The sequence below is a fragment of the Rhinoraja longicauda genome, chromosome 7, assembly GCF_053455715.1.
Source record: "Rhinoraja longicauda isolate Sanriku21f chromosome 7, sRhiLon1.1, whole genome shotgun sequence".
Lineage (NCBI taxonomy): Eukaryota > Metazoa > Chordata > Chondrichthyes > Rajiformes > Arhynchobatidae > Rhinoraja > Rhinoraja longicauda.
In genome coordinates this window covers 62,547,645-62,573,311 of record NC_135959.1, presented here as the reverse complement: position 1 = coordinate 62,573,311, position 25,667 = coordinate 62,547,645, and the positions used below count along the sequence as shown (strand labels likewise).

Genomic DNA, 25,667 nt, shown 5'->3' with positions numbered 1-25,667 from the left:
TGTGTGGGACCTTGTCAAAGGCTTTTTGAAAGTCCGGATACACCACATCCACTGGCTCTCCCTTATCCATTCTACTTGTTACATCCTCAAAAAATTCCAGAAGATCAGTCAAACATGATTTCCCTTTCATAAATCCATCCCGACTTTGACCGATCCCAAATGAGCTGCTATAATATCTTTAATAATCGACAATCATCTTCCCCACTACCGATGCAAGGCTAACTGGAATATAATTTCCTGTTTTCTCTCTCCCTCCTTTCTTAAAAAGTGGCGTTACATTGGCTATCCTCCAGTCCACAGGAACTGATCCAGAGTCTATAGAACACTGGAAAGTGATCACCAATGTATCCACGATTTCCAGGGCCACCTCCTTGAGTACTCTGGGATGCAGACCATCAGGCCCTAGGGATTTATCTGCCTTCAGTTTAACTAACACCATTTCCTGACAATGTGGATTCCCTTCAGTTCCTCCCTCCCACTTGATCCTCAGTCCCCTAGTATTTCTGGCAGATTGGTTCTGTCTTCACTAAGGAAGACACAAACAAAGTACTCAACCGGTCTGCCATTTCTTTGTTTCCCTTTATAAATTCACCTGTTTCTGACTGGAAGGGACCTACATTTGTCTTCACTAATCTTTTCATCTTCACATGTATCTAAAGAAGCTTTTACACTCAGTTTTTATACTCCCCACAAGCTTTCTTTCATGCTCTATTTTCCTCTTTTAATTAACCCCTTTGTCCTCCTCTGATGAATTCTAAATTTCTCCCAGTTCTCCAGTTGCTGTTTCCTCTGGCCAATTTACATGCCTCTTTCTTGGATTTTACACTGTCCTTAATTTCCCTTGTTAGCCACAGCTGAGCTGCCTTCCCCGTTTTATTTTTTCGCGAGACAGGTATGAACAATTTTTGTAGTACATCCACGCGATCCATAAATCTTTGCATTGCATCTCCACCGTCAATCATTTACGTACCATTTGCCAGTCTATCCTAGCCAATTCCCGTCTCATATCAAATTTTAGGTTATGTATGATCGAGTCCATTTGGCAAATAACCTTAACGTAATTGTAAAATCATAAATTATACTTGGGTTAGTCACGATGACTGCAAAATCCAGAGTCCACAGCAGAACTTTGTATTTACTATATTCGCGAGTACTGAGGGCTGCACGGTGGCGCAGCGGTAGATTTGCTGCCTTACAGCGCCAGAGTCCCGAGTTTGATCCTGACTGTAGGAGCCATTTTGCGTTTAGTAGTTATTTTGCATATTATTATATTACTTTGTATCCTGTTGTATTATTTTTGGACACCAAGAGTTTAATACTATGCTTATGTAAATGGACTGGGAGGAGCCATGTGCAGGGCCAGATCATTAGTATAACTTGCCCAGCACTGACGTAATGCTTCAGTGTGTGACAAACTAGGAGCTGCTAAGATAATGTCTTAGCAGCCATACAAGTCAAGCCTGCTAAGATAATAAGATTTTAGCAAGTTACAGGATATGATGGAGTGTCGGTGAGAAACTAAGTTCTTACGACATACAAACAAACATGTTAACGACGGGAGATAAACTAATCTGTTTTGTATTTTGCTTCAATAAACGACTAACTAACAGCCACGTCGTGAAGATCTCTCTGTTGTTGTTATTTGAGTCAAGAACCACTGCTCCCATTCCTTTGTCAAACAGTAAGCTTAAGGACTTTATAAGGAAGGAGTAAAGCTGGCCACTACACTGACTATGGGTGCCATCTGTACATTCTTTGCACGTTCTTCCTGTGACTACATGGGTTTTCTCTGAATCCTCCGGTTTCCTCCCACATTCAAAAGACGTGCAGGCTCGTAGGTTAATTTGCATCTGTCTAGTGTGTATAGAAATAGTGTAGAGATGATTGCTGGCGGGCTTGGACTCAGTGGGCCAAAAGGCCTGTTTCCACATTGTAACTCTAACCTAAAGATTAGGTCCAGTTTGTTGGATCTGCCTCACCTCAATCACTGTAGGGACTACAATGTCCCCTGCAATATAACAGGATTGTTAGTTGTTAAAAAAAAAATGATTTTAGATCATGGACAATAGGTGCAGGAGTAGGCCATTCGGCCCTTCGAGCCAGCACCCAAAATCTTAATCTTTCACCCACTTCTCGCTCCACTCAAAACTTAGTTTGCCACCTCTGGTCATTGTAAAGCTTGTCATACAGACTCGCTGTGGCAAACTCAGTGTAGGCCATCACAACGCTCTTTTCAAAATCTCTTGTCATTTGTAAATATGACTACTAAATTAAACTTTTGAAATTATCAGATCTGCCAGCACTTCAATTGGAACTCAACTATTTTTAATAAATGAATCAATATTTCAAGTGTCTTCTGGCACTATATTCCACAGATCAATATACTCCCCATTCAGTTCATTTCTCAATCTGTATTTTTCACTGATTTAGGCTTTAATTCCATCCCCACTCCCCACACTAATATCTTTGCAACATAGAAAATGGAGGGAATAAAGAATGTTTCAATACAGGTGATTACTTAAATAGGTTTTTTGTTTTTTAATTTTTTTTAGTTAATTTGATTTTCATGCAATCCAACCCTATAAGCTTAAGAATTCTTGTAGTTAACGGCCAATTAACATCTAACTCATCTCTTTCTTTCCTTTCCCACATTTCCGTTGTTTTTCAATGTACATTGCTCTTTCTTAAATCTATTTAGGCAGTTTATTTAAAATTCAGACCTAATCCAAATCTCCTGAGAGGCTTTTAAAAAAAAAAGTCACCAGAAAGTCAAAATAATTCAGTGCAATCTTTTTTTCTCCATTTCTTGAGGGAGTTATCAAGAACATTGATTAGACTTTGCTGTAGAACTAGTGAACAATTGGATTGTTTGTGCTTGCACTAAGGAATGAAGCCTGGAGAACAGAACATTTTCTGTTTCTTTAGGATAGTGTCTGGAATGGTCATTTCAACTAATCAGTTTATTAAGTTTGCAACACATCAGTCCCAACATTAGTCCCAGTATTTTGACTTGCTACTGTAGTTCACTCCATATTCTGGAAAATTCCACAGCAAAAATGATGCAACTATTGGCCTAACAGGGTAGTTTTTGTAATATAAACACTGCGGGCTTATGTTCACTAATATCTTAATAATGAAGAGCATACTTCATCTTTATAAAATATCTTTGAACATTGACACCCTGTGTTTTTAAGCCGTCTCTTAAATTATTTTCAAAATAGTACCTTGTTTACAAAATAATACTTTTAAAGTTTGCTGGTACCTCTTTATGTGGATGAAGTTTATTCTGTAATCTCTGTGCACAAGTATTTGAGCAGAAAGGCATATTATGGGACAATCAAAGCAGTGTGTTCCAACAGTCTTGCCACAGTTATGTGACAGTTAAATGCCAAGAGGCATAAATACCTAGATATAAGCAGGCCATTTCTGAGTACAGAATAAACATGGCTTACTAAAGAGCTGATATGATTAGGGATTGCATTACTGTAGAATTTCCAAAATATCCAGCCAGGAGTATGGCTGGTTGGTAGAGAATTTTGTTATACAAAAGATACAAGTACAGGTTGAAATTATAAAGTATTTTTGAGATCCAGGATTTCTCAGTTCTAAAAATACATATCAAGGTTGCCTGGAAGAATTTTTGTGGTTTAGATGCTTAGGATAAAAATTGGCAATGGTTGACGAAATATTGGGGGCACAGTTCCTATTGAAAAGTTCAAGATGTGTGGGCTTTGCAGATGGGACTCCTCATCAATAGCTATGCAACATGTCGACTTCCACAGATTCCCCAGCTCTTAGATTTGAAAGACCACAAACATAGCCTGAGACAGCTCATAAGTCTGACAAGTACAGTGGCCCCATTCAAACTGACTCCCCTCCACCTCCTAATGAAAGCCAGCCTCACAGATAGAGATGGCATCTTTGCTTAATGCAGACCCCCTCCCCCAGCTTGATCCAAAACAGGTGACTGGTGAGCTCTGGTTAAAGATCGATACCAACTGACTCGGCACGTTGTAAAGCAACTTCTTTAACTTCCAAAACCCACTCAAAAAACAGAAAATGTTACTTCTAAGTCACTGGCATTTGATACCTAGCATGCTAACCAACTAAACTGTAATGAGTCCAAATGAGATAAATGACCTTAAAGAATTGTTAAGGTACAGAAAACCGGTGTTACTTTCAGAGTTATGGTGGGGAGGTGAAAATAAATCAGATTTAAAGCAATATTATTCTTGTGAAATATTCTTAATTCATCATTCCAAATGAATTCCATCATCATCTTCATCAGTGATGGCACTGCTACAGCTGGTAGTTGGTTCTAAGTAGAAAAATAATACCTGCTGGATGAACTCAGCGAATAAAGCAGCACCTGTAGAAACAAAGGGATGGTTGATGTTTGAAGTCGAGACTCTGAATCAGAAACTACCCCTTAGCCTCCACAGATGCTATAGATGGGTTCTTCCAGCAGTTTACTTTTTGTTCTAGATTTCCACTTCAACCACGTCTTGAGTCTCCACTTGAAGGATAAATTCCATAATGTCATAATCCTAGCAGTGCCTTGAGTTGGAGTGAGGCAATGCAGGCTGCAGTAGTGGCATAGCAGTCCTGCAGACTTGTCTTCTGATACAAATTACCTTCCACAGCCTTTAATATTATCAGCAGGTAAAATGATATAATTCAAAATGCTTCTTTCAGACAAGACAGAAATGTAAAATGTATAAATGAATGCTGGCAATTTTTAAAACTGATCAACATTCTTAAGAGGTACAGAGTAAGGAGGACCATCGAAGAGTGAGGAAGGTCATCAGAGAACGAGGGGACTATCGAGAGCGAGGAGGGTGGTCGGAGACCAAGGAGGCCACTGAACACGATGGGGGGGGGGGGGGCTACTGACACATGTGGTGGCTGGCGATCGATAGGACTGTTCGGTGAACATTTGTAACTTTGTTGGCGCCAAAACGTGGCAACACTTGCGTACTGCCTCGGTGAGGCACGCTACATGATTTAGTCCAGTTGTATGCAAAACAAAGCATTTCACTGTACCTAGGTACATGTGACAGTAAAATATCATTGTCATTGAGTTTCCAATGGGTGCCAGATTAGGTTAAAAGCCTTACACATCTATTAGAAGTAGAATAGAAACAGAATTCCCATAATAAACACACAGCATTAAGAATCTAATATTACTATTTCACAACTTCTAATTAGCTTGTATTTTTGTTAAAAAAGAGTACATATAGCTGTTTTTACCTTGCCGATCCATATTCTGGTGGTGACTGGTATCTTAGGATGGTTGCTTCTTGTCTAATTGCGAGAGTACCAGAATATGGTTTAGGCAACTCATGAAGAATCCCCGAGGATGTATCACTGTAAAAGTGCCCAAGCTCGTGAGGCTGATTAAGTGTTGGAAACATTTGCCTGGGTTTGAAAGGGTATTCTGGGGGAGGACCTCTCAAGTCTATTCCTGTGGTGGGGGTCTGTGGAGATGGCTGCTCCCCATTCTTGAAGGTTTTGTTGGACTGTTGGGACGTGATATTGTTGTTTGAGGCAGCAGGATAGGACTTTACCCCACTCCTTTCCAAAGAAAGTTGCATCAGCCGCTCACTAAGTGAGCGAACGTGACCTTGCTTAAGTTCTTTCAGTGCTTCATCTTTGTGCACCTGCCCAGAGCTTACTCGGTTCACTGTCGGTCTCCCCTCAGTTCTGGTTTTCTGACTGACAACTCCAGCTACATATATTCCAGGAGCAACAGTTGCCTGTTGTTGCCCTCTGAAGAACTGAGACTGTGCTTTGGCTTCCTCGTAAGTTGGTAGCTCATCGACATTCTGCTGTGCAAGAGCAAGCCGTGCCTGCTTCTCCATCACGCTGTTGTCCACCTGATGCTCTTGCCCTTGAGGTTCTTGGCGTGCTGACTGGTGGACCATTTGTGGATCTTCCTGCACAAGGTTTTCTGTGGAAGAGTGCGTGCTCCCAATGTTGTTGGATGGTCCTGCACTCCCTGTGGCTTGCTGCTGTATTGCCAGTAAGTTCATGTTCTCATTTGGATTCCCATACCTTAAATGCTCCCGAATTAAACGCTGCAACACATTTCCCGTTGCTGCTTCCTCTGAACCTCGCATTTCAAAGTTTGCAGTCCCGATGAAGTCCTGAGGTGGATGGTTGAAAAGTAGCTCTTTATCTAGAAAAAAAAAGTCAAGATGCAAACATTTATGACTTAACATATAAATGGACATAAAGTGCTAGAGTAACTCAGCGGGCCAGGAGTAAAAGGATAGGTGAGGTTTTGGGTCGGGTCTCTTCTTCAGACTGATCGTTACCCATATAATTTCTCCAGAGATTCTATCTGCCCCACTGAGTTACTCCAGCACTTTGAGTCTGTCTTTGGTATAAACCATCATCTGCAGTTATTTTGTGTTTACTTAACATATAGACATTGGCATTATTTGAATAAGAGTACAAAACATATTACCATCCTACATAGGACAATTAAATATTGTCGTGTATTGGAATAATTACAATAATACTAATGAATTATAAAAAGATGCATATGTCACACTTAACTTTACAGCAGCACTTTCAAACAAGTTAGCAAGATGAGAATGTAAATGCCAATGTAGGATAAGTTCTAGACAAATTCTTAAATTGTACTGTAATATGTCCTTCACCAGAAATGTTAAACCAATACTCTTTCTGCCCATGAAACTATTTGAAAATGAAAAATGGATGTGATCACTCCAACATTTATCCTTAATTTGTTATTGTGTCAAAAACAGATAACCTGGTTACTTACGTTTCTATGACTTTGTCATACACCTTTTGACCATTGTGTTTGCATACATTCCAGAGGGAAGTTACCATAAGTTATTCCCAGAATAACAATGTGCATTTATATTGCAAATCTAATATGGCCAAATATCCTGTGGCATTTCACAAGTGTTATGAATCAAAATGTGAAGTTCAGCCACGGAAGGTGTTATCAGGAGAAATTTTGATTTAAACAAGTTTTAAGGAACACCTTTACTGTGAATACTAGTGATTTATTTGGAAAATACAGCTTTGTTATCATGTGGAAAACTGAGGAATAAATTCAGATAAGAAAACTGAGCTTCCTGTTAAATATTTCAAAACGAAAAGGTAGAAATACAATAGAAATTTGCAGTTTTGAAAATTAACATGTTTATTCTCACAAAGATAGACTGAAAATGCTGGAGTAACTCAGCTGGGACTGGCAGCACCTCTGGAGAGAAGGAATGGGTGATGTTTCGGGTCGAGACCTTTCTTCAGACTCAACCCGAAATGTCACCTATTCCTTCTCTCCAGAGATGTTGCCTGTACCGCTGAGTTATTCCAGCATTTTGTGTCTATCTTTGGTGTAAACCCTGCATCTGCAGTTCCAAACTACACGTTTATTCCCTCAGTTTATCTTAATGCAAGAGTTAAAAAAACAATCACTGTGCTTGCAATTATAATTTGAGCTTTTAGCTTCAAGCATGGACAGAAGCACTCTTGGATAGAAATACTTTTTCCAGATCGCTCTCTGACAGCAAGCAGAATTTAATTTTAGTTTAACTCTTGCTATCAGTGAACAGTTAGAAAGAAGGGTACCTTCTTCAGTTGCATCAGTTTCTTCTGTGTTTAATGGGAAATGCTCATGACACAGTTCAATCCCACCATAAGGCCCCTGTTCATAGAGATATCCCCTTTGCTCCAATAGGCAAAATGGAGGACCAGGGTAATATACATCAAGGGAATCTGAAAATTAGGAAAAAAACATCAATTACCACTTTTATTCTACATATTCAGGAGCTACTATAATGCAGCAAAACAGTCTTGCATCTAACATGCATCCATTCATCTGAATCTCCACAGACACCGCACTTCAAAGTATTACACTTAGATACAGGAGCAATCAAAGAAAAAGTGTTTAATTGCCCTATTTATCAACAACAGGACAGTGAAATTCTTATTTGCTGCATCTTACCAGGCTAGTAAACATTATACACATAAATAAAATAATCAAAAATAGATTGATAACCATAATACTAGCTAACCATAATAATGCAAATTACTGAAGTTAGCGTTGTATAATGTTCAATTGCCCTCTGGTTAATGGGAAGAAGCTGCTCTTGAACCTGATGGTCACAGATTTCTGACTGCTGTACCTTCTTCCTGATGGTAATAGCAAAATGAGAGTGTGGCCAAGGTAGTGTGGGTCTTTGGTGATATTGACTGCCTTTTTAAGGCAGCATCCCCCATGGATCCCTTCAATGGTGGGGAGATTAGTACATTGCAACGCATCAGCTCCATAGACAAAGTCCAATGCCCACAATGGGATAGGGGTGAATCAGAGAGTATCCTAGTTTAGGGAAGGACAGTTCAGAAGCGTTATAACAGAGGGGAAAGAGCTGTTCCTGAGTTTGGTGCTACGTACTTTCGAGTTTCTGTACATTCTAGCTAGATGATAGCAGGGAGGAGGAGGAATGACCATTGTGGGACGTCTGATTAGGTTGGCTGTTTTTAGACAGCAAAGTGTAGATGGAGTCAATGGTGGGGGGTCTGGTCTGTGTAATTCAATAACACATCTAGCCTGCAACAAAACGCTGGGTAATCTAGGGACCCCATAGTAAATGTAATCTTTTGATGATATTTCGCTATGACAAGGAGACAAAGAGTATAATTTAACTTTAATTTGTTTTTTAAGCTTATTTTTATTTGCCTTGTGCTCTTCCTGTATTTTAAAAAACAGTCTCGGGCAAAATCTCAATGCTCCTTGAATTATATTTTTCTTTCCTATTCTCGTCAACTCTAGGTACCATCATCCATGGACATAACCCATCAAATGGGTTTCTGAATAATGTCTAAATTCCTGTTCATCGTAAGAGGTTTTTTTTCCTTTTCTTGATAAGGAAGTTTAAACAAGTGATCTAGTTTTTGAAAGTGCGTTTCTCAAAGATTGTAAACAACAAGCAAGTTCCCAGTTTTATTCAGTAAGTGATCAATACCTCACATTCCACTGTCTCTTGTCCTAGATAGATGTTTTGGGATGTGCATTTCACTCTAGTTGCATCAACAAAACTAGGCCTACAGAGAAGTGTAGCAAGATGCTGGTTTAAACCAAAGATAGACACCAAAAGCTGGAGTAACTCGATGAGTCAGGCAGCATTTCTGGAGAAAAGGAATAGGTGACATTTTGGGTCAAGACCCTTCTTCAGACTGAGAGTCAGGGGAGACTCCCCTTGAAATATCACCTATTCCTTTTCTCCAGAGTTGCTGTCCGACCCACTGAGTTACTCCAGCTTTTTTTGTCCATCTTCGGTTTAAACCAGCATCTGCAGTTCCTTCCTACACAGAGGAGCATAGCATGCAGCTGAACGGCCCATCTTATATGGCAATAATGACCGGAAATAAAATTCTCCCCTATATTAAATCATGCTATGCCAAGAAATAAAGTGTGTTCAGTCAAGTCTGAACTGTTGCTGTGAAATAAAGCAGTCTAAATACTTCATACTTGCCAGTGTTTAGCCACATGTATTTTTGCTCCTCCTCCAGAGAAAAGATACAGGGAAGCAAATCTGGACACAGATAAAGGACCATTTATCCTGTTTCTATCATAATATTACTAACGCTGTGGCTGCCTGCTCCACTGCGGGGCTGTAGATTGGGTAGTTTGGACTTGAAGTTCAAACCTCTTATTACAGAACTAACAATGATCCATGAGAAAATATCCATGCCAAACTACATTGTAAAGAGAATTCAAATTCCTTAAAGTTTAAAAGTCAAAATAAGAACAGCAATATCAATATTTACAAAACTGTAGAAATCAAAATTATCGCTGCCACCAAGAGTGGTACGGGTCAGGAAGCAAGTAATCTAGACAGGTTTTCAATTATAAGAGGAGAGTTTAATGTAGAACTTGAGCCATTAAGTGCAGAAAATTCTTGGGAATGGTGGCAAGAATAAAGGGAAATAAAATCAAAGAAGAATTCAGGAAAGAGAAATAACCAAATTAAAAGCCAAAATTAATAAAACCTTATTAATAAAAATAAGGCATCACTGTGCCTTTGAATTGGATGACTGCTCTTCAAGAGTTCTATGTCTACCACAGCTTGTGCACTGACCAGTCATAGGTTCCAGTGACATTGTTTAGACATGGTTTGAGGTTATCTATTTTATTCAATCAAAATCTGGATGTTAGAATTATTATTAGGGTAACCAGGGATAGGTGGAGGGAGCTTGACTTCCAAGCCTGGTGTAATATTGGGCACCAAGGATCTGTACTCATGAGCTTGGCCATACATTTACCAGCAGGATGATACTTTCCTCTCAAGCCTTCGCCTGTGATGTTTAATGGTTCCCGTTTGCTGTACAAGGGATTGCGCTTGGGTTTGCCAGCTGGTGTCAGGAACTATCAATAGCTGTTGTGTAGCCGGAGGCAGGGCGAGGAACATAGGGCATCAGGAACGTGGGTAGGCCTGTGGCCGGAGCCAGCTTCCCAGTGGCGGTTAACATGCACTACTGGAATCAAGGTCGGAACACCAGGATCAGGAATGTGGGGTAGGTTTGTGGCCGGAGATGGTGTCAATAACTTGGGAAATTGTAGTGATATCTCTGTTGCTTGCTGCTTCAATGGTAGTCACAATGGTCTCCCACCATCCAGTTGCCACGAGCCTAAAGATAAGTTGAGGTCCTCCTGTAAGGCTGCCGCATGTCAAAAGCAGCTGAGCATGCCTTGTAGGCTGAAACATCCATATATTACTAAAAATCTCATTATATATAAGAGAGAGAGGGGGAGAGGGAGAGGGAGAGGGAGAGGGAGAGGGAGAGGGAGAGGGAGAGGGAGAGGGAGAGGGAGAGGGAGAGGGAGAGGGAGAGGGAGAGGGAGAGGGAGAGGGAGAGGGAGAGGGAGAGGGAGAGGGAGAGGGAGAGGGAGAGGGAGAGGGAGAGGGAGAGGGAGAGGGAGAGGGAGAGGGAGAGGGAGAGGGAGAGGGAGAGGGAGAGGGAGAGGGAGAGGGAGAGGGAGAGGGAGAGGGAGAGGGGTTGCTGAAATTCCCCTGCGTTGTGCAGTATCCAGTTTTGTTCAAATTGTTGCGCTATCGTGTACCGTTTCGGCTGCTTTCTGCCCACCCAATTCTTCAAGTGCTTTTGATTGCAACATGCGCCTTAATTTAGTTCAACAAAGAAACTGACAAGTTACGAAAGAACCTTCAGTAACAACGGGAACCCAACGGGTCCACGGGTCGTCTAGTTGAAGCTAAAGCTTTCATTGAAGTGGTTACATCTAGGGAGGGATTGACTGCTACCTGTTAGTGTCATTGGCTGTATCCCAGAAGGTACCTACGGTCTTTGCTATCCACAGTAAGTCCACATCCCTTAACCATGCAGATGGCATGCAGTGTACTTCACATCGTTTTATTCTTTGAGCTCATAATTTAATGTTTGAAATATGCAAGCTAAATCTTGATGAAAGATAGAATAATCCTACAAGTGCTTATAAAAAAAGAGTTAAAGACATACGAGAATGTCACAAGAAAATGAAAGCAGCCCGGACAGAAAAACCCTTTATACTTAGGGACAGCTTTGTGGGAATGTATTTGTTTACACATGCAGGAAAATTCCCAGAAGTGCATGGATGGATCATATTGTGGTCTCAAAATTTTTTTTATATACAAAATTTTATTTGACATAATGATTTAAACATTTAAAAGGAATAAGAGCAAATCAGTTAATAAAAACAGAAATAACTCAAATCATGAAAACTTTTAACAGGGCTTAAAAGGGCTTCCCCCCCCCCCCCCCCAATAGTACATCAAAGGGGAATAGAAGCATGTACTAATACAGTTTGAAGTATGAAAAGGAGATTGGCTGCAGCATAAATACCAAACAAGCCATTTTTGTATGGTGGACTAATTCTAGAAATTCAAGTAAATTCAAGCTGATAGTGCAACAGGCCTATGATGATTGTTCCATTGGCAGACCGTTCAGTGCAAGTTTCAAGTGCATATTTTCACAATAAATGTCAGGTTGGAGGATAATTTATAAGGGTAGTGGCCAGTCTAGTGAGAGACTCAGGTAAGCAGCAAAAATAATTTGGTCTTTGGTAGTGAATTATAATGGGAACTAGACCAAGTGGACCCGTTGGGCCCAAACCTCTCCCGCATTGGTGCAGCACCCTCTCCTCTCCCACTCCCACTCCCCCCCACCTCCCCTTCATCTCTCCCCCTTCCCCTCCCCTCCTCTCCCCCTCCACCCTCCTTCCCCCCCTCTCTCCCCCCCTCCCTCCCTAGGAGATAGATTTAAATTTAAAAATGTGAATAACTTTAAAAATATAACACCGATTTCAATGAAACCTCTTCCATTAGCACCAAAGGGACGACGGTGAGTAAGGTGGGCCTAAAATTATCACGTTATCATATACCGTTTTGGCTGTAGTTCAGGAACAAACAAACAAATGAGAGTTTTAGTATATAGATGAGCCTTGGTGAAGTGGCAATAGATTAAAGGCATGTGGGGTGACTAACTTTATAGCATTCTTAACCCAGGTCTATGTTACTCAAACACACTGTAGTTGTAGCAGAAGTGACTCACACCACTAGAAAACCTAGTCTAAGTTCTCGTTCAATATTCCAATACTGCCAAGGCAGGCAGAAAATGAGGCGATTTACTGCACTCAACTCAGAAAAGCTTCATGCTATAAAAGTGACTAGCTTCCGCTAATCAATTTTCAGGAGTGATACAAGATATTCTGGAAAAGGTCATTAACCAGTTTCATCCCAGGAAATAAACAGTAATTACAATTTTTAAATGGTAAAAGGTTGTTGCTATGCTGTGCTATTTCCCATCCAAAGAACTGCATTTTTTAAGGTGCCAACTTTAATGCCAACATATGAAACAGATGAAACATTGTGGAACGATGTGAGAAACAAATAAACTGATGCTGTACATTAATGCTTTTGTATGAACCACACACTAATTTCTCATTCATGATACCATTCCCAATCACAGCCAGGATCATCATGAAGAAACAGTATATAGAGTGAGAGACTAGGTATTTGGATAAGGGAGCCATTTATTTATTTGTAACAAAGTACAATGCTCTCTGAAATGACTGATATAATTGTAGGGGAATGATAGGAATCCTAATTCAAATATATGGGAGGAAGGTTCCTCTGAATAACAAAACAAGTTTGAATGGAGGTTGACATTTAGAATTTTTATTTATTTATTAGCAAATAGCCTAAAGTAATGATATTGAGTATATTCCAAATAGCAAAATAGAATGCCACACATGCTTTGTAGTTCCCTGGTGTAAACTAGTCTGTGCTGATGTTGATTCGACAAAAGTCTCCTTCTATTCATCTAGCCAACACTGATGGTTACACTCCAAAAAGTACTTTGATAGTTGTAAAACACTTGGGATAGCCCAAGTCATAACAGGAGCCATATAACTCAAGATTATTTTAATCTAATAATAATCTAATAATAGCAGGAAAAATGTTCCCAATGTTGGGTGAGTCCAGAACCAGGGGCCACAGTCTTAGAATGAAGGGGAGGCCATATAAAACTGAGGTGAGAAAAATCTTTTTCACCCAGAGAGTTGTGAATTTGTGGAATTCTCTGCCACAGAGGGCAGTGGAAGCCAAATCACTGGATGGATTTAAAAGAGAGTTAGATAGAGCTCTAGGGGCTAATGGAATAAATGGATATGGGGAGAAGGCAGGCACGGGTTATTGATTGGGGACGATCAGCCATGATCACAATGAATGGCGGTGCTGGCTCAAAGGGCCGAATAGTCTCCTTCTGCACCTATTTTCAATGTTTCTATGTAATATCATCATAATATTTCTCTCATTTGTTTATAGATATACCTTTCCTAAATGCACACAATTATTCATCACAAATCCACCTTCAAAATGAAAAGAGTGAAAAATATTAGACTGGTGATCCGATCACCATAGCCATTCACAAACTTCTAGCATAACCATTCATTCACCAGGGGTGTCACAAAGAAGCAATTTAGGAAGAGAGCGTAATATTGTATGACAGAATAAAATGTACTTATTTTGCGTGGTGACCAATGCTTCCCTTCTCTTCTGTCAGCAATTGCTGCAGACCCAAACCCAGAATAGATCCTTTGCAGCTATCAACTGTCTATTGACTTCAACTTGAGAAATGCATCTATCCTCACACCTCTGTCAGAAACACAAATGCCAATTACTGATAAAGATTTGACACAACTCTTGTGCAAATCACTTCCAGAGAACTTGGTCAGCATCCCATGCATTTTATTAGGGCCCTACATGCCCAGGAAGGACTGACCTTCCCTGCCTTTCAAAAAAAGGTGCAAAGTGGTGGAGTAAATCAGCGGAACATGCAGCATCTCTGGATAGGCCACGTTTCGGGTCGGGACCCTCTTGAGACTGTTACTCCAGTACTTTGTGCCTTTTTTTTGTCAACATGCATTTGCAGTTCATTGTGTCTACATTTTATTCATCCTATTCTACATATTTTTAACTCTTGACTGCTCCACCTGTACCACTGCCTGCATCATAACTGCAGTTACTATGGGCACAGGCATTGAGAGGGTTCGCTAATAAGTTTGCTTTGACGCTTTCTCGTCCTTATAAATGGAGTTTCCCATTTCTTTAACTGCTCATCTGTTGTACTGGCTATTTTCTGTACTGAAAATTCTTTCGTGCAGCTCATAATTCCCTCCTCCGATCATCCAGATACAATGTAGGACAGGATTATCCTCCAACTATATCCAGAGACTGGACCTCTGGCCATAGATATGCTCAAGTTGCCATAAGTGGATCTTGAAACCCACAATCAAAAGATTTGCAGATAACTATTACCAGGCTAAGTCTCATTCCAATACCTTCTTTGGCAGGGAATGTTACTACTCAATGTCCAAAATCACAGAAAGAGAGAAGAAAATAACTAACAGGTGAAGAGAAAAATATTATGGAAACAAATATTAAAGCATATTTCATTGTTTTTCACGCAAAGCCAAATATCAAATATTCCCAACAACATTTTAAATCAAAGTATCCCAATTTACTTGGCGTAAACAATGTATGTGCCTCACAGCATAGAGAACTTTAAAACAGTTCTTTTATCACAATTGTGAATAATCAGTCTGAAGAAGGGCCTCAACCCAAAATGTCACCCACTCCTTCTCTCCAGAGATGCTGCCTGTCCCGCTGAGTTACTCCAGCTTTTTGTGTCTATCTTCGTGAATAATTACAAATTGGTTTACATCACAACTCTCACTTTGAAATCAAAGACACAGCCTGAATAAAATGACCTGGTGGTGCTGACTTGAAGGGCCAAATGGCCTACTACTGCACCTATTATCTATTCCAGCAAGGTCAATAACACTTATCTGCAAAGAATAAAAACATTCAAAAATGCAACAATATTTTTAATTCATCTACTTCAAAATGTTTTTTATTTTTGTATTCAAACATAAAAGCACATCAGGTAAATAGGGTTTGCGTTGTGGTATAATTATTAAATTTGATGACTAAGTAAGTATTGTGCATTGGATCTATACCATGCAGTACCTGATAGTAATAATGATGGACTTACTGATTAGTAGTAACAAGGATACAGAAGTCAAGTCGCCTCTTCAAGCAGCACAAAATTAAAACTATTAGAAATATAACTAAACTATACCTCAAGCAGGTTTTGCAACAAAATGATTGCCCGGTTTGCTTAACAGTGAATGTGAATGACTGTCTGTTATGACCTATTAATGGACTAATACCACATCCCCAAAATACCCAATATAATTTATTAATTAGGATCATTCCACGGACTGCATTTTTTTGTGGTTATTTCCAATTGGTATGTATTCAATCAATTGTTTAAATTAGCATTGATAGGTGAATGATAGATTGAGTTTGGAGTTGAATTTACTTCAGCAAAGCTGAATAAAAAACAATAATAAATATAATATCTTAATCGCTCAGCACGATTCTTCAGTTAGGTGAATGATAGATTGAGTTTGGAGTTGAGTTTACTTCAGCAAAGCTGAATTTAAATATATATATATAATATCTTAATCACTGTAAGCAATATGTTCTGCAATCTTTAGTTAAAGAGAATCCTGTACAGAAATTTAGATTTAACCAATTTACAAGTGTGGTGAATACACAGACCAGGCTGCATTTGGAAGCCGTGATGACAAATTCCATCGTAATTTTTCCAGAGGAACTACATGGATTTTTTTTTACAGAGAAATATAATATAGAAAATTGTAAAATGTTTTGGACGAATCAGATGAAATGCAAAAATATAAAGTAGTCTTCTGAATGCAAGCATTATAAGTGACAGTAATATATATACATATATGTATATGTATATATATATATATGTAATATATATACATATATATATGTAATTTTGAAATATTTATATAATTTTGAAAGCTTTTTGTTGTGTGTAGCACAATATGTACACAGACAGTTTAACTCTATTTCTCCATATCCATATGAGTGTTTTTTTCCCACTCAATCTCTGTTGGTGTATCCCCCAGCTGCAAATTGTAAAACAAATACCCAGTGCTGGTTTGCTGATCCTTCAATAGAACCTCTTGCTCCCTCCTCATTTATGTTATTATCAGATGGACTTCCACAAAACAGCTTCATTGCATTCACTGCTGGGACTGTTACTGTCTCTCAATGACCCTGGAATCAAAACATACACTGCCTTGGAAATGCTGTAATATCTGAACCCATGATATAATGAGGCACACTGATAAGAAAGTTGTAAAGTCGTTTATACGAGCAGTTTACACTCAGATTATTTAACTACAATCTTTATCTCACCGATTAGAATTTAATGTAATCTCTTGTTAAACTAATTATAATTTTTATGTAGTTAATGTGTATAAAGATGGTCTTCAACAGAGGATCGTATCAAATTCACTTGAACTTTGTCCAACTGCTTCATTAAAAATTCATAAAGTAGTTTCTGCCAAGATGCTCAGACTACTAAAGACTAAAATACCACAGAACCCATGGAAGACAAGGAAGAAGCAAAGATTCATTTTCCTGGGAATAGGGAGGTCAATTACAAAGAGCTGAAAAAACAGATGAAAACTATTACGAAGATAGAAGGATATGATGAAGAGAACCAATCTGCATTTGTATGTCAAAAAGCACTGTTAAAAAAAATAAAATGGGTTTGTTGAGCAAAATATTTTGCTTAAATTTTACTGACATTATAAGCATAATCTTAACATGGTAAACATGGAGATAATATCAGAGCCCAAATCAGATGACACTGTTTTCACCATGTTTTCTCCGTTACTACAGAAGTGTAGCAATGGCATTCAATACTGTAGGATTAGTGCTAAAACCTGGCACCAGCACATCATTGGGATAGGATGAAGTTGAAATCCATATAATGAGTGATCTCCGGTGGAAAGTAACTGCCCTGAATGAGATCTGACTTTTAAAAAACATTGTCTTTCAAGAAAGCTGATGTTAACATGAATTAATCAAGATTTCATTCTACCACAATTTGTTCCTATTGTTGAGCAAAGGGTCACAATTAGTTTGTAATTGTTCTACATTGGTCGGTTATAGAGAAAGTTATAGTTCACATGAACCGGCAGGAGCTCATCACAGGAGATAACTCAGGGCAGCGAAAGTTCCATGTCGTTAAAACAAGCACCCTTTTGTGCAGTGCATAAATGATTTAACATGGGTAATCGTAAAGAGCATGAAATGGGCAATACAAGTTTATAATCTCAAATGAAATGCGTTGTTCCTCTCAGGAAGGAAAGAATAGAAACATTACTATTTACACTACGCTAATGTAACTCTTAACTGTTTCAGGAGTGGAAACAACTAAGATTCTATAAATAAGTAACTTGAGCATCATCTCAATTGTAAAAAGCATGAAACATAACAGAAGATTACAAAGTAAGTAGGGAAAATGAAGCAGAATAAAATAGGAGCAAAATACCAAACTGATAGAGGAACTCGGCAGGTCAAGCAGCATCTGTGGAGGTAAATGGACAGTCGACATTTCGGGATTTAAGACGGTTGACCCTTTGGGTCTTTGAAGTTTTTCAATCTGAACAAGGATTCCGATCCAAAACGTCATCTGTCCATTTCCCTCCACAGATGCTACTTGACCCACTGAGTTCCTCCAGCAGTTTGGGTTTTTTTGCATAAGATTCCGGGATCTGCAGTCCCTTTTGTCTGCAGAATAAAATGTACTGTTGCAATGGGAAACTCTGCTTAAACAGACTTGAATTGATAATACTTCATAGGTGTAATTATTTAGTACAAGGAACAGGAGCCTCAGTTAGATAGCACCATAAGGGCAATAGCCATCCGGTAAAGACTGTGGGGAAAGTACTGTGCGTGCGTCTTAACAAAAGATGCTGTACAAGCTAAAGGCATGAATCTACACTCCCTGCGAAGGGAGTTTACTAATCTGCAGGTGGAAAACTGTGATGGACATTTCTCGATGACACACAGCAGCTTGGATGCAAAATATATTTTTAGCATGGCAAAGAGATTCAACATGGAGAAATAAGCAAAAAAAAATCTTTTTTTTAAAAGAAATAGTGCTATAATTTACTATAGCAAAACATCTCAAGGTACAGGTTTGTAATCAGACAAAAACTGGCACATGTTCAAGGTAGACACAAAAAGCTGGAGTAACTCAGTGGGTCACACACCATCTCTGAAGAAAAGGAATAGGTGACGTTTCGGGTCGAGACAGAAGAAGGGTCTTGACCCGAAAAGTCACCTATTCCTTTTCTCCAGAGATGCTGACTGACCCGCTGGGTTACTCCACCTTTTTGTGTCTGTCTTCGGTTTAAACCAGCATCAGCAGTTCCTTCCTACACACCTGGCATATGTTCAATGCGGATGAAGACTAAAAATGTCAGGAGAAGGAATTTAAGGAGGATTTGGGGGGCAGGGGAGGGAAGAGAAGGGCTTGAGAAACGATTTAGGGAGGAAACCATGAGTTTAGGTCTGAGCAGCCGAGGCCCAATGCTGAAGGCACGAATTAGACAAATACAGAGTCCTTGTAGAAACGTGCAGTAAAAGTACAGCAGGGCAAGCAAGGAGCCAGATCTAAAGATGAGAAATTACAAACAGAGTTAATGGTGATTTGGAGCCATATTGGTCAATGAGGAAAGAAGTGATAAGAGTATGGGACTTAATATGAGTTTTGATGGTCCAAGTGTTTCAGAGGTGGGTTAGAAGACTAGTGGAATAAATGGGTCTTGAGGCAAATAGGAGGGTTGTGCCCATTCAATTTGGGGGCTAGGTTGAAGGTTAAATTATTCTTTGCAACAAAATATACATGGTGTGAAGTTGTGTCACATCTGATGCTGAAGTCGTGAACAGTTTGATTCGTCCTTAATGACAAGGAAAGAGGATGCAATCAAAATGTAATCCAGCAAAAGTCCTATGTGTAGGAAGGAACTACAGATGCTGGTTTACCTCAAAGATAGACACAAATTTCTGGAATAACTCAGTGGGTCAGGCAGCATCTCTGGAGAAAAATAATAGATGACATTTCAGGTCAAGACCCTTCTTCTTCAGGTCTGAAGAAGGGTCTCGACCCGAAATATCACCTATTCCTTTTCTCCACAGATGCTGTTTGACCCGCTGAGTTACTCCAAGAATTTGTGTCTATTTCCAGCAGAGGTCATAAGGTTATAAGGTCATGTGATAGTAGAATTAGGCCATTCGGCCCATCGTCTACTCTGCCATTCAATCATGGCTGATCTATCTCTCCCTCCTAACCCCATTCTCCTGCCTTCTCCCCGTAACCTCTGACACCTGTAAAAATCTATCTATCTCTGCCTTAAAAATATCAACTGACTTGGCCTCTACATATCATATCATATCATATCATATATATACAGCCGGAAACAGGCCTTTTCGGCCCTCCAAGTCCGTGCCGCCCAGTGATCCCTGCACATTAACACTATCCTACACCCACTAGGGACAATTTTTACATTTACCCAGCCAATTAACCTACATACCTGTACGTCTTTGGAGTGTGGGAGGAAACCGAAGATCTCGGAGAAAACCCACGCAGGTCACGGGGAGAACGTACAAACTCCTTACAGTGCAGCACCCGTAGTCAGGATCGAACCTGAGTCTCCGGCGCTGCATTCGCTGTAAAGCAGCAACTCTACCGCTGCGCTACCGTGCCGGTCTTCTGTGGCAAAGAATTCCACAGATTCACCAACCTCTGACTAAAGAAATTTCTCCTAAACTCTTCCCAAAAAGAACGTTGTTTAATTCTGAGGCTATGAACTTTAGTCCGAGACTCTCCACTAATGGAGACATCCTCTCCACATCCACTCAATGGAAGCCTTTCACTATTCTGTATGTTTCAATGTGGTCTACCCTGATTCTTCTAAACTCCAGCGAGTACAGGCCCAGTGCCGACAAACCCACATCATAGGTTAACCTACTCATTCCTGGGATCATTCTTGTAAATCTCCTCTGGACCCTCTCCAGAGACAGCACATCCTTCCTCAACTTTACATGCGAGTGGGTGAGATCACTCTAATCTCGCTCCAAATCGATGCCACCGCCAAACTGGTTCAGGGGGTGGTAGGAGGCGTCTGTTGGGGTGGGGAATGGTCTGTCATTTCTGTTTGTGGTTGGCGGCATTGTCGCACTCACCTCATGTGGTTTCAGGTGTGGAAGATCTGGAGCAGATTGCAGGTCGGATCAGGCAGAGTGTGCCAGGTGTAAAGTAGGTGGGCATGGTAGGGGGTAAAGGGGCAAGATGGGTATAATAGGTCAGGGTGGTGAATGAAGGGTGAGGTGGAGTGTAAAGTGGGTGGGGGTTAAAGGGGGCGAGGTGAGGGTAAAATGTTGAGGTGGTGGTTAAAGGGGTGGGATAAGGCGTAAAGAGGGTGGGAGGGGGGGCAGGATGGGGCGTATTGGGGGGGTGGGGTGTAATGGGGGGATGGGGGGGGGCGTAATGAGGGGGTGGGGTGTAATGAGGGGATGGGGCGTAATGGGGGGTGGGGCGTAATGGGGATGGGGCGTAATGGGGGATGGGGCGTAATGGGGGATGGGATGTAATGGGGGATGGGGTGTAATGGGGGGATGGGGTGTAATGGGGGGATGGGATGTAATGGGGGATGGGGTGTAATGGGGGATGGGGTGTAATGGGGGGATGGGGTGTAATGGGGGATGGGGTGTAATGGGGATGGGTGTAATGGGGGGATGGGATGTAATGGGGATGGGGTGTAATGGGGATGGGGTGTAATGGGGGATGGGGTGTAATGGGGGATGGGGTGTAATGGGGGATGGGGTGTAATGGGGGATGGGGTGTAATGGGGGATGGGGTGTAATGGGGGGATGGGGTGTAATGGGGGATGCGGTGTAATGGGGGATGGGGTGTAATGGGGGGATGGGGTGTAATGGGGGGATGGGATGTAATGGGGGATGGGGTGTAATGGGGGATGGGGTGTAATGGGGGGATGGGGTGTAATGGGGGGGATGGGTTGTAATGGGGGATGGGGTGTAATGGGGGATGGGGTGTAATGGGGGGTGGGGTGTAATGGGGGGATGGGGTGTAATGGGGATGGGGTGTAATGGTGGATGGGGTGTAATGGTGGATGGGGTGTAATGGGGGGTGGGGGCATAATGAGGGGTGGGGGCATAATGAGGGGATGGGGCGTAATGGGGGGGTGGGGTGTAATGGGGGGATGGGGTGTAATGGGGGGATGGGGTGTAATGGGGGGGTGGGGCATAATGAGGGGATGGGGCATAATGGGGGTGGGGTGTAATGGGGGGGGTGGGGTGTAATGGGGGGGGTGGGGTGTAATGGGGGGATGGGGTGTAATGGGGGGATGGGGTGTAATGGGGGGTGGGGTGTAATGGGGGGTGGGGTGTAATGGGGGTGGGGTGTAAAAGGGGGCGGGAGGAGGACTCGAGGTCACTCCCGGGTCGGAGCATGTCAACCTGCCATCTGGCCGCAACTAGATGTCAACTATTCTCATCATAGACTGGCCTGGCACGAGAGGGTTTCCTCTGCTTCGGGTGCGGGACACACACATACACACACACACGCACACATACACACACACACGCACACATACACACACACACGCACACATACACACACATACACACACACGCACACATACACACACATACACGCACACATACACACACACACACACATTACATACACACACATTACATACAGACATACACACACACATACACAAATAAACACACACACACACACACATTACATACACACACATTACATACAGACATACACACACACATACACAAATAAACACACACACATACACACATTACATACACACACATTACATACAGACATACACACACACATACACAAATAAACACACACATACACACACACATACACAAATAAACACACACACACACATACATACACACACACATACATACACACACATACACACACACATTACATACACACATTACATACAGACATACACACACACACACATACACAAATAAACACACACACACACACACACATATACATACATACATACACACACTGTGTAAAGTGAGCGAACAGTTTTCACACAAAGTAGGGAAGCACTTTTGGCCAAGTCCACAGAGATTCTCCACCACGAAACGTTATCTCCGCGGTAGAGAGAAACTAAACGTTGGGCAGCGACTACTTCCACACACACACTCTGTCCCAACTCCACAGAAAGTGGAAGCCCCAGCTCTCTGCTTTGCGCCTTAATGTTGTACCTTAAAGCGGGCCCGCTCGGTAGTCAGTCAGTCGGTCGCTGAGGTCGGGGCGGCCCCCGGAGCGAACCCCCTCCTCGCCGGGGACCAGGTGAGTGGGGAGCCGGCTGTGAGAGGCGGGCAGGTGAGGAGCAGAGGCAGAGCCCACCGCCCGCTGCCCCATTCATCCGCCGCCAGCCCAGCTGCACCAAGACCAAGGGCAAGGCAAGGCAAGGCGCTCCCGGGACCCCCCTCTCACAGGCTCAGCCCAGCCTCAGCCCAGCCCCATCCACTCCACACTCCTCCACACCACTCCACACTCCTCCACTCCACACTCCTCCCCTCCCCACCACACCCCTCCCCTCCACACCCCTCCCCTCCCCTCCACACCCCTCCCCTCCCCTCCACACCCCTCCCCTCCCCTCCACACCCCTCCCCTCCCCTCCACACCCCTCCCCTCCCCTCCACACCCCTCCCCTTCCCTTCCACACACCCCTCCACACTCAGCATCAGTTGGCCCAGACACCAACCTTCCTCAAACCTTCGCGTCCAGCCTGCAGATAACTTTGTTCGCCCAAGTGCCCGCCTTCACTCCAGCTGCCTCTTGCAAAGTTGCTCCAAAGTTTGCAGGAACCAGCCAATTTGGACGCGATCCTTGCAAACGCCACTGCCAACCGAGAGAGAGAGAGAGAGAGAGAGAGAGAGAGAGAGAGAGAGAGAGAGAGAAAGAGCAACGAGCCGAGTGGAGGGGCTGATGCAGGCTTGACTTTAGCAGCCGGAGGGAGAGCAGCCAGCGCCGGCCAACAACAATCAGCCCCCAGGCATTCACAGCGGAATGAGAGGAATGGCAGGGCTTCACCTCCTGCAACACAGCGCCGGCCCTCTGGGTCCTAGCGCACTGTGCAATCACTCACTCACACTGCAGGCCGGGAGCATCTGAGGACTGACTGCAAGGATTCACTTGTTCCCAGACAGGCACAAAATGCTGGAGTGAGTAACTCAGCAGGTCAGGCAGCATCTCATCAGACTGAACTAACGCAGATTTCCACAGGTCACTGTAAATTGCAATGAAGACACAAGAGGCTGCAGATGCTGAAAGCTTGGACAAAATAAAACGAGGTGCTGCCTGCTGGAGGAACTCAGCGTGTCAGGTGGCATCTTTGGAGGGAAAAGGACAGACCACGTCCCGGGTCGGGACCCTTCTTCTTAGACTGACAAAGAACCGCTGTAGTCTTCCTCCAGCACTTTGTAAAATACAATGAATTCAATATGGTCTCTTTGCAGGTCAGTGTGTGGTTTAAAAAATATATAAATGTTATAACGCGTACAATTTCAGGCGCCATAACATTACTGTTAAGGGGGAAAATCCACTATTACTCGGAAGAATTTATTTCATTATCAAATCAGGTGAATTTCAGGTTCTTCAAAATAGTGAGGTGGCTTTGGTGGTTATATTGTAAATTACTACCTCTGTGCCTCATCACAATATTCCCATCTTTCGCTTTCTCTGGGCTTTCTATAGACAGCAACTCTTTTTGATGTGCTCGTGTAGTGTTTCTTGCATTTATTTAGAATATATGATTCTATTTTATATTCTTTCAACTTTAATTATGTTCTTTCCAGATGATGTTCCGTTGCCCTCAGAAAATGCAACCGAAAGCGCGTAAGCAGGAACAAAATTGTAATATTTTCAAAATATTAAATTATGTGTCCAATATTATTTTCTGCTTTTGAAATGTTTGGGGGAAAACATTGTGTAAACGTATGTTTTAATTTATTTAAGGATGAGGAGTGCTGACTTTCCTGACTGCCATGTTGGCAGTCAGAGTAACCAACATTATTATGTAGGAAGGAACTGCAGATGCTGGTTTACACTGAAGATATTAGACATAAAATGTTGGAGTACCTCAGCGGGACAGACAGCATCTCTGAAGAGAAGGAATGGGTGACGTTTCGAGTCGAGACCTGTCTAAAAAAGAATGTCGACCCGAAACGTCACCCATTCCTTCTCTCCAGAGATGCTGCCTGTCCCGCTGAGTTACTCCAGCTTTTTGTGTCTAACCAACATTTTTATTGTCTCATTTAGCATACCTGGTCATCACTCATTAGAGTCTGGGAACTGGGTCTCTGCTCATCCCTATGCAATTAGATCATTGACTTCCTCATCAGCAGACAACAGTCAGTAAGAATTGGCAACGATTGTTCCGCGACGACCATCAACACGAGGTCATGCCCGAGCCCCTGTTATACCCATGATGGTGCAGCAAGACACAGATCCAATGTCATCTTTAAATTCGCTGAGCCAATAATGGATAATGATGCGTCAGAGCAATGAAAGAAGATTGATAATCTGACTGAATGGTGCCAGAGGAACAATCTTGCTCTCCACATTAGCAAGCCCAAGGGGCTGATTTTTGACCTAAAGAAGGGAAATCTGAGGATCCACAAACCTGTCTTCATCAACAAGATTGTAGTGGAGAATCGACAGCTTAAAGTCCCTGGGGTCTGTGTCTCCAAAGATCTATCCAAAGCCCAGCTCATTGATGCATTCACAAAGAAAACTCATCATTGCCTCTACCTCTTTAGAAAATTGATGAGATTTAGTGTGTTGCTGAATATTCTATTGAACTTCCACAGGTGTGCATTAGAGAGCAAGTTTAGTGGTTGCAAGAAAGCCTGATTCGGTAAATCAAATGACTAGGAACGATGGAGGCTGCAGAAAGTTATTATGGTTTATTATGGATATTGACCTTCCCAGCATCGAAGGGATCGACAAGAGGTGCTGCCTCAAAAGGCAACTAATGCTATCAAAGACCCACACCACTCTGGATATGCTTTCATCTTGTTTCTACCATCAGTGAGGTAGAGGAGCCTGTGAGCTACAGAATAAAGAACAGCCTTTTCCCTGTCAGGTTCTTGAACACT

The 25,667-nt window shown here is 41.9% G+C and overlaps 1 protein-coding gene across 1 annotated transcript in view; it reads right to left on the bottom strand.

The window, feature by feature from the left end:
• The window catches only part of amotl1 (angiomotin like 1), a 73,998-nt gene extending 51,043 nt beyond the window's left edge, over positions 1-22,955 (bottom strand). Inside the window, exons 1-3 of the mRNA XM_078403142.1 lie at positions 22,767-22,955; positions 7,606-7,752; positions 5,251-6,178 (exon numbers count right to left, since the gene is read on the bottom strand). Coding sequence (XP_078259268.1) covers positions 5,251-6,119 — 869 coding nt within the window. The 5' untranslated portion in view covers positions 6,120-6,178; positions 7,606-7,752; positions 22,767-22,955. The remainder of the gene's footprint in view (positions 1-5,250; positions 6,179-7,605; positions 7,753-22,766) is intronic.
• Between the last annotated feature and the right edge of the window lie 2,712 nt (positions 22,956-25,667).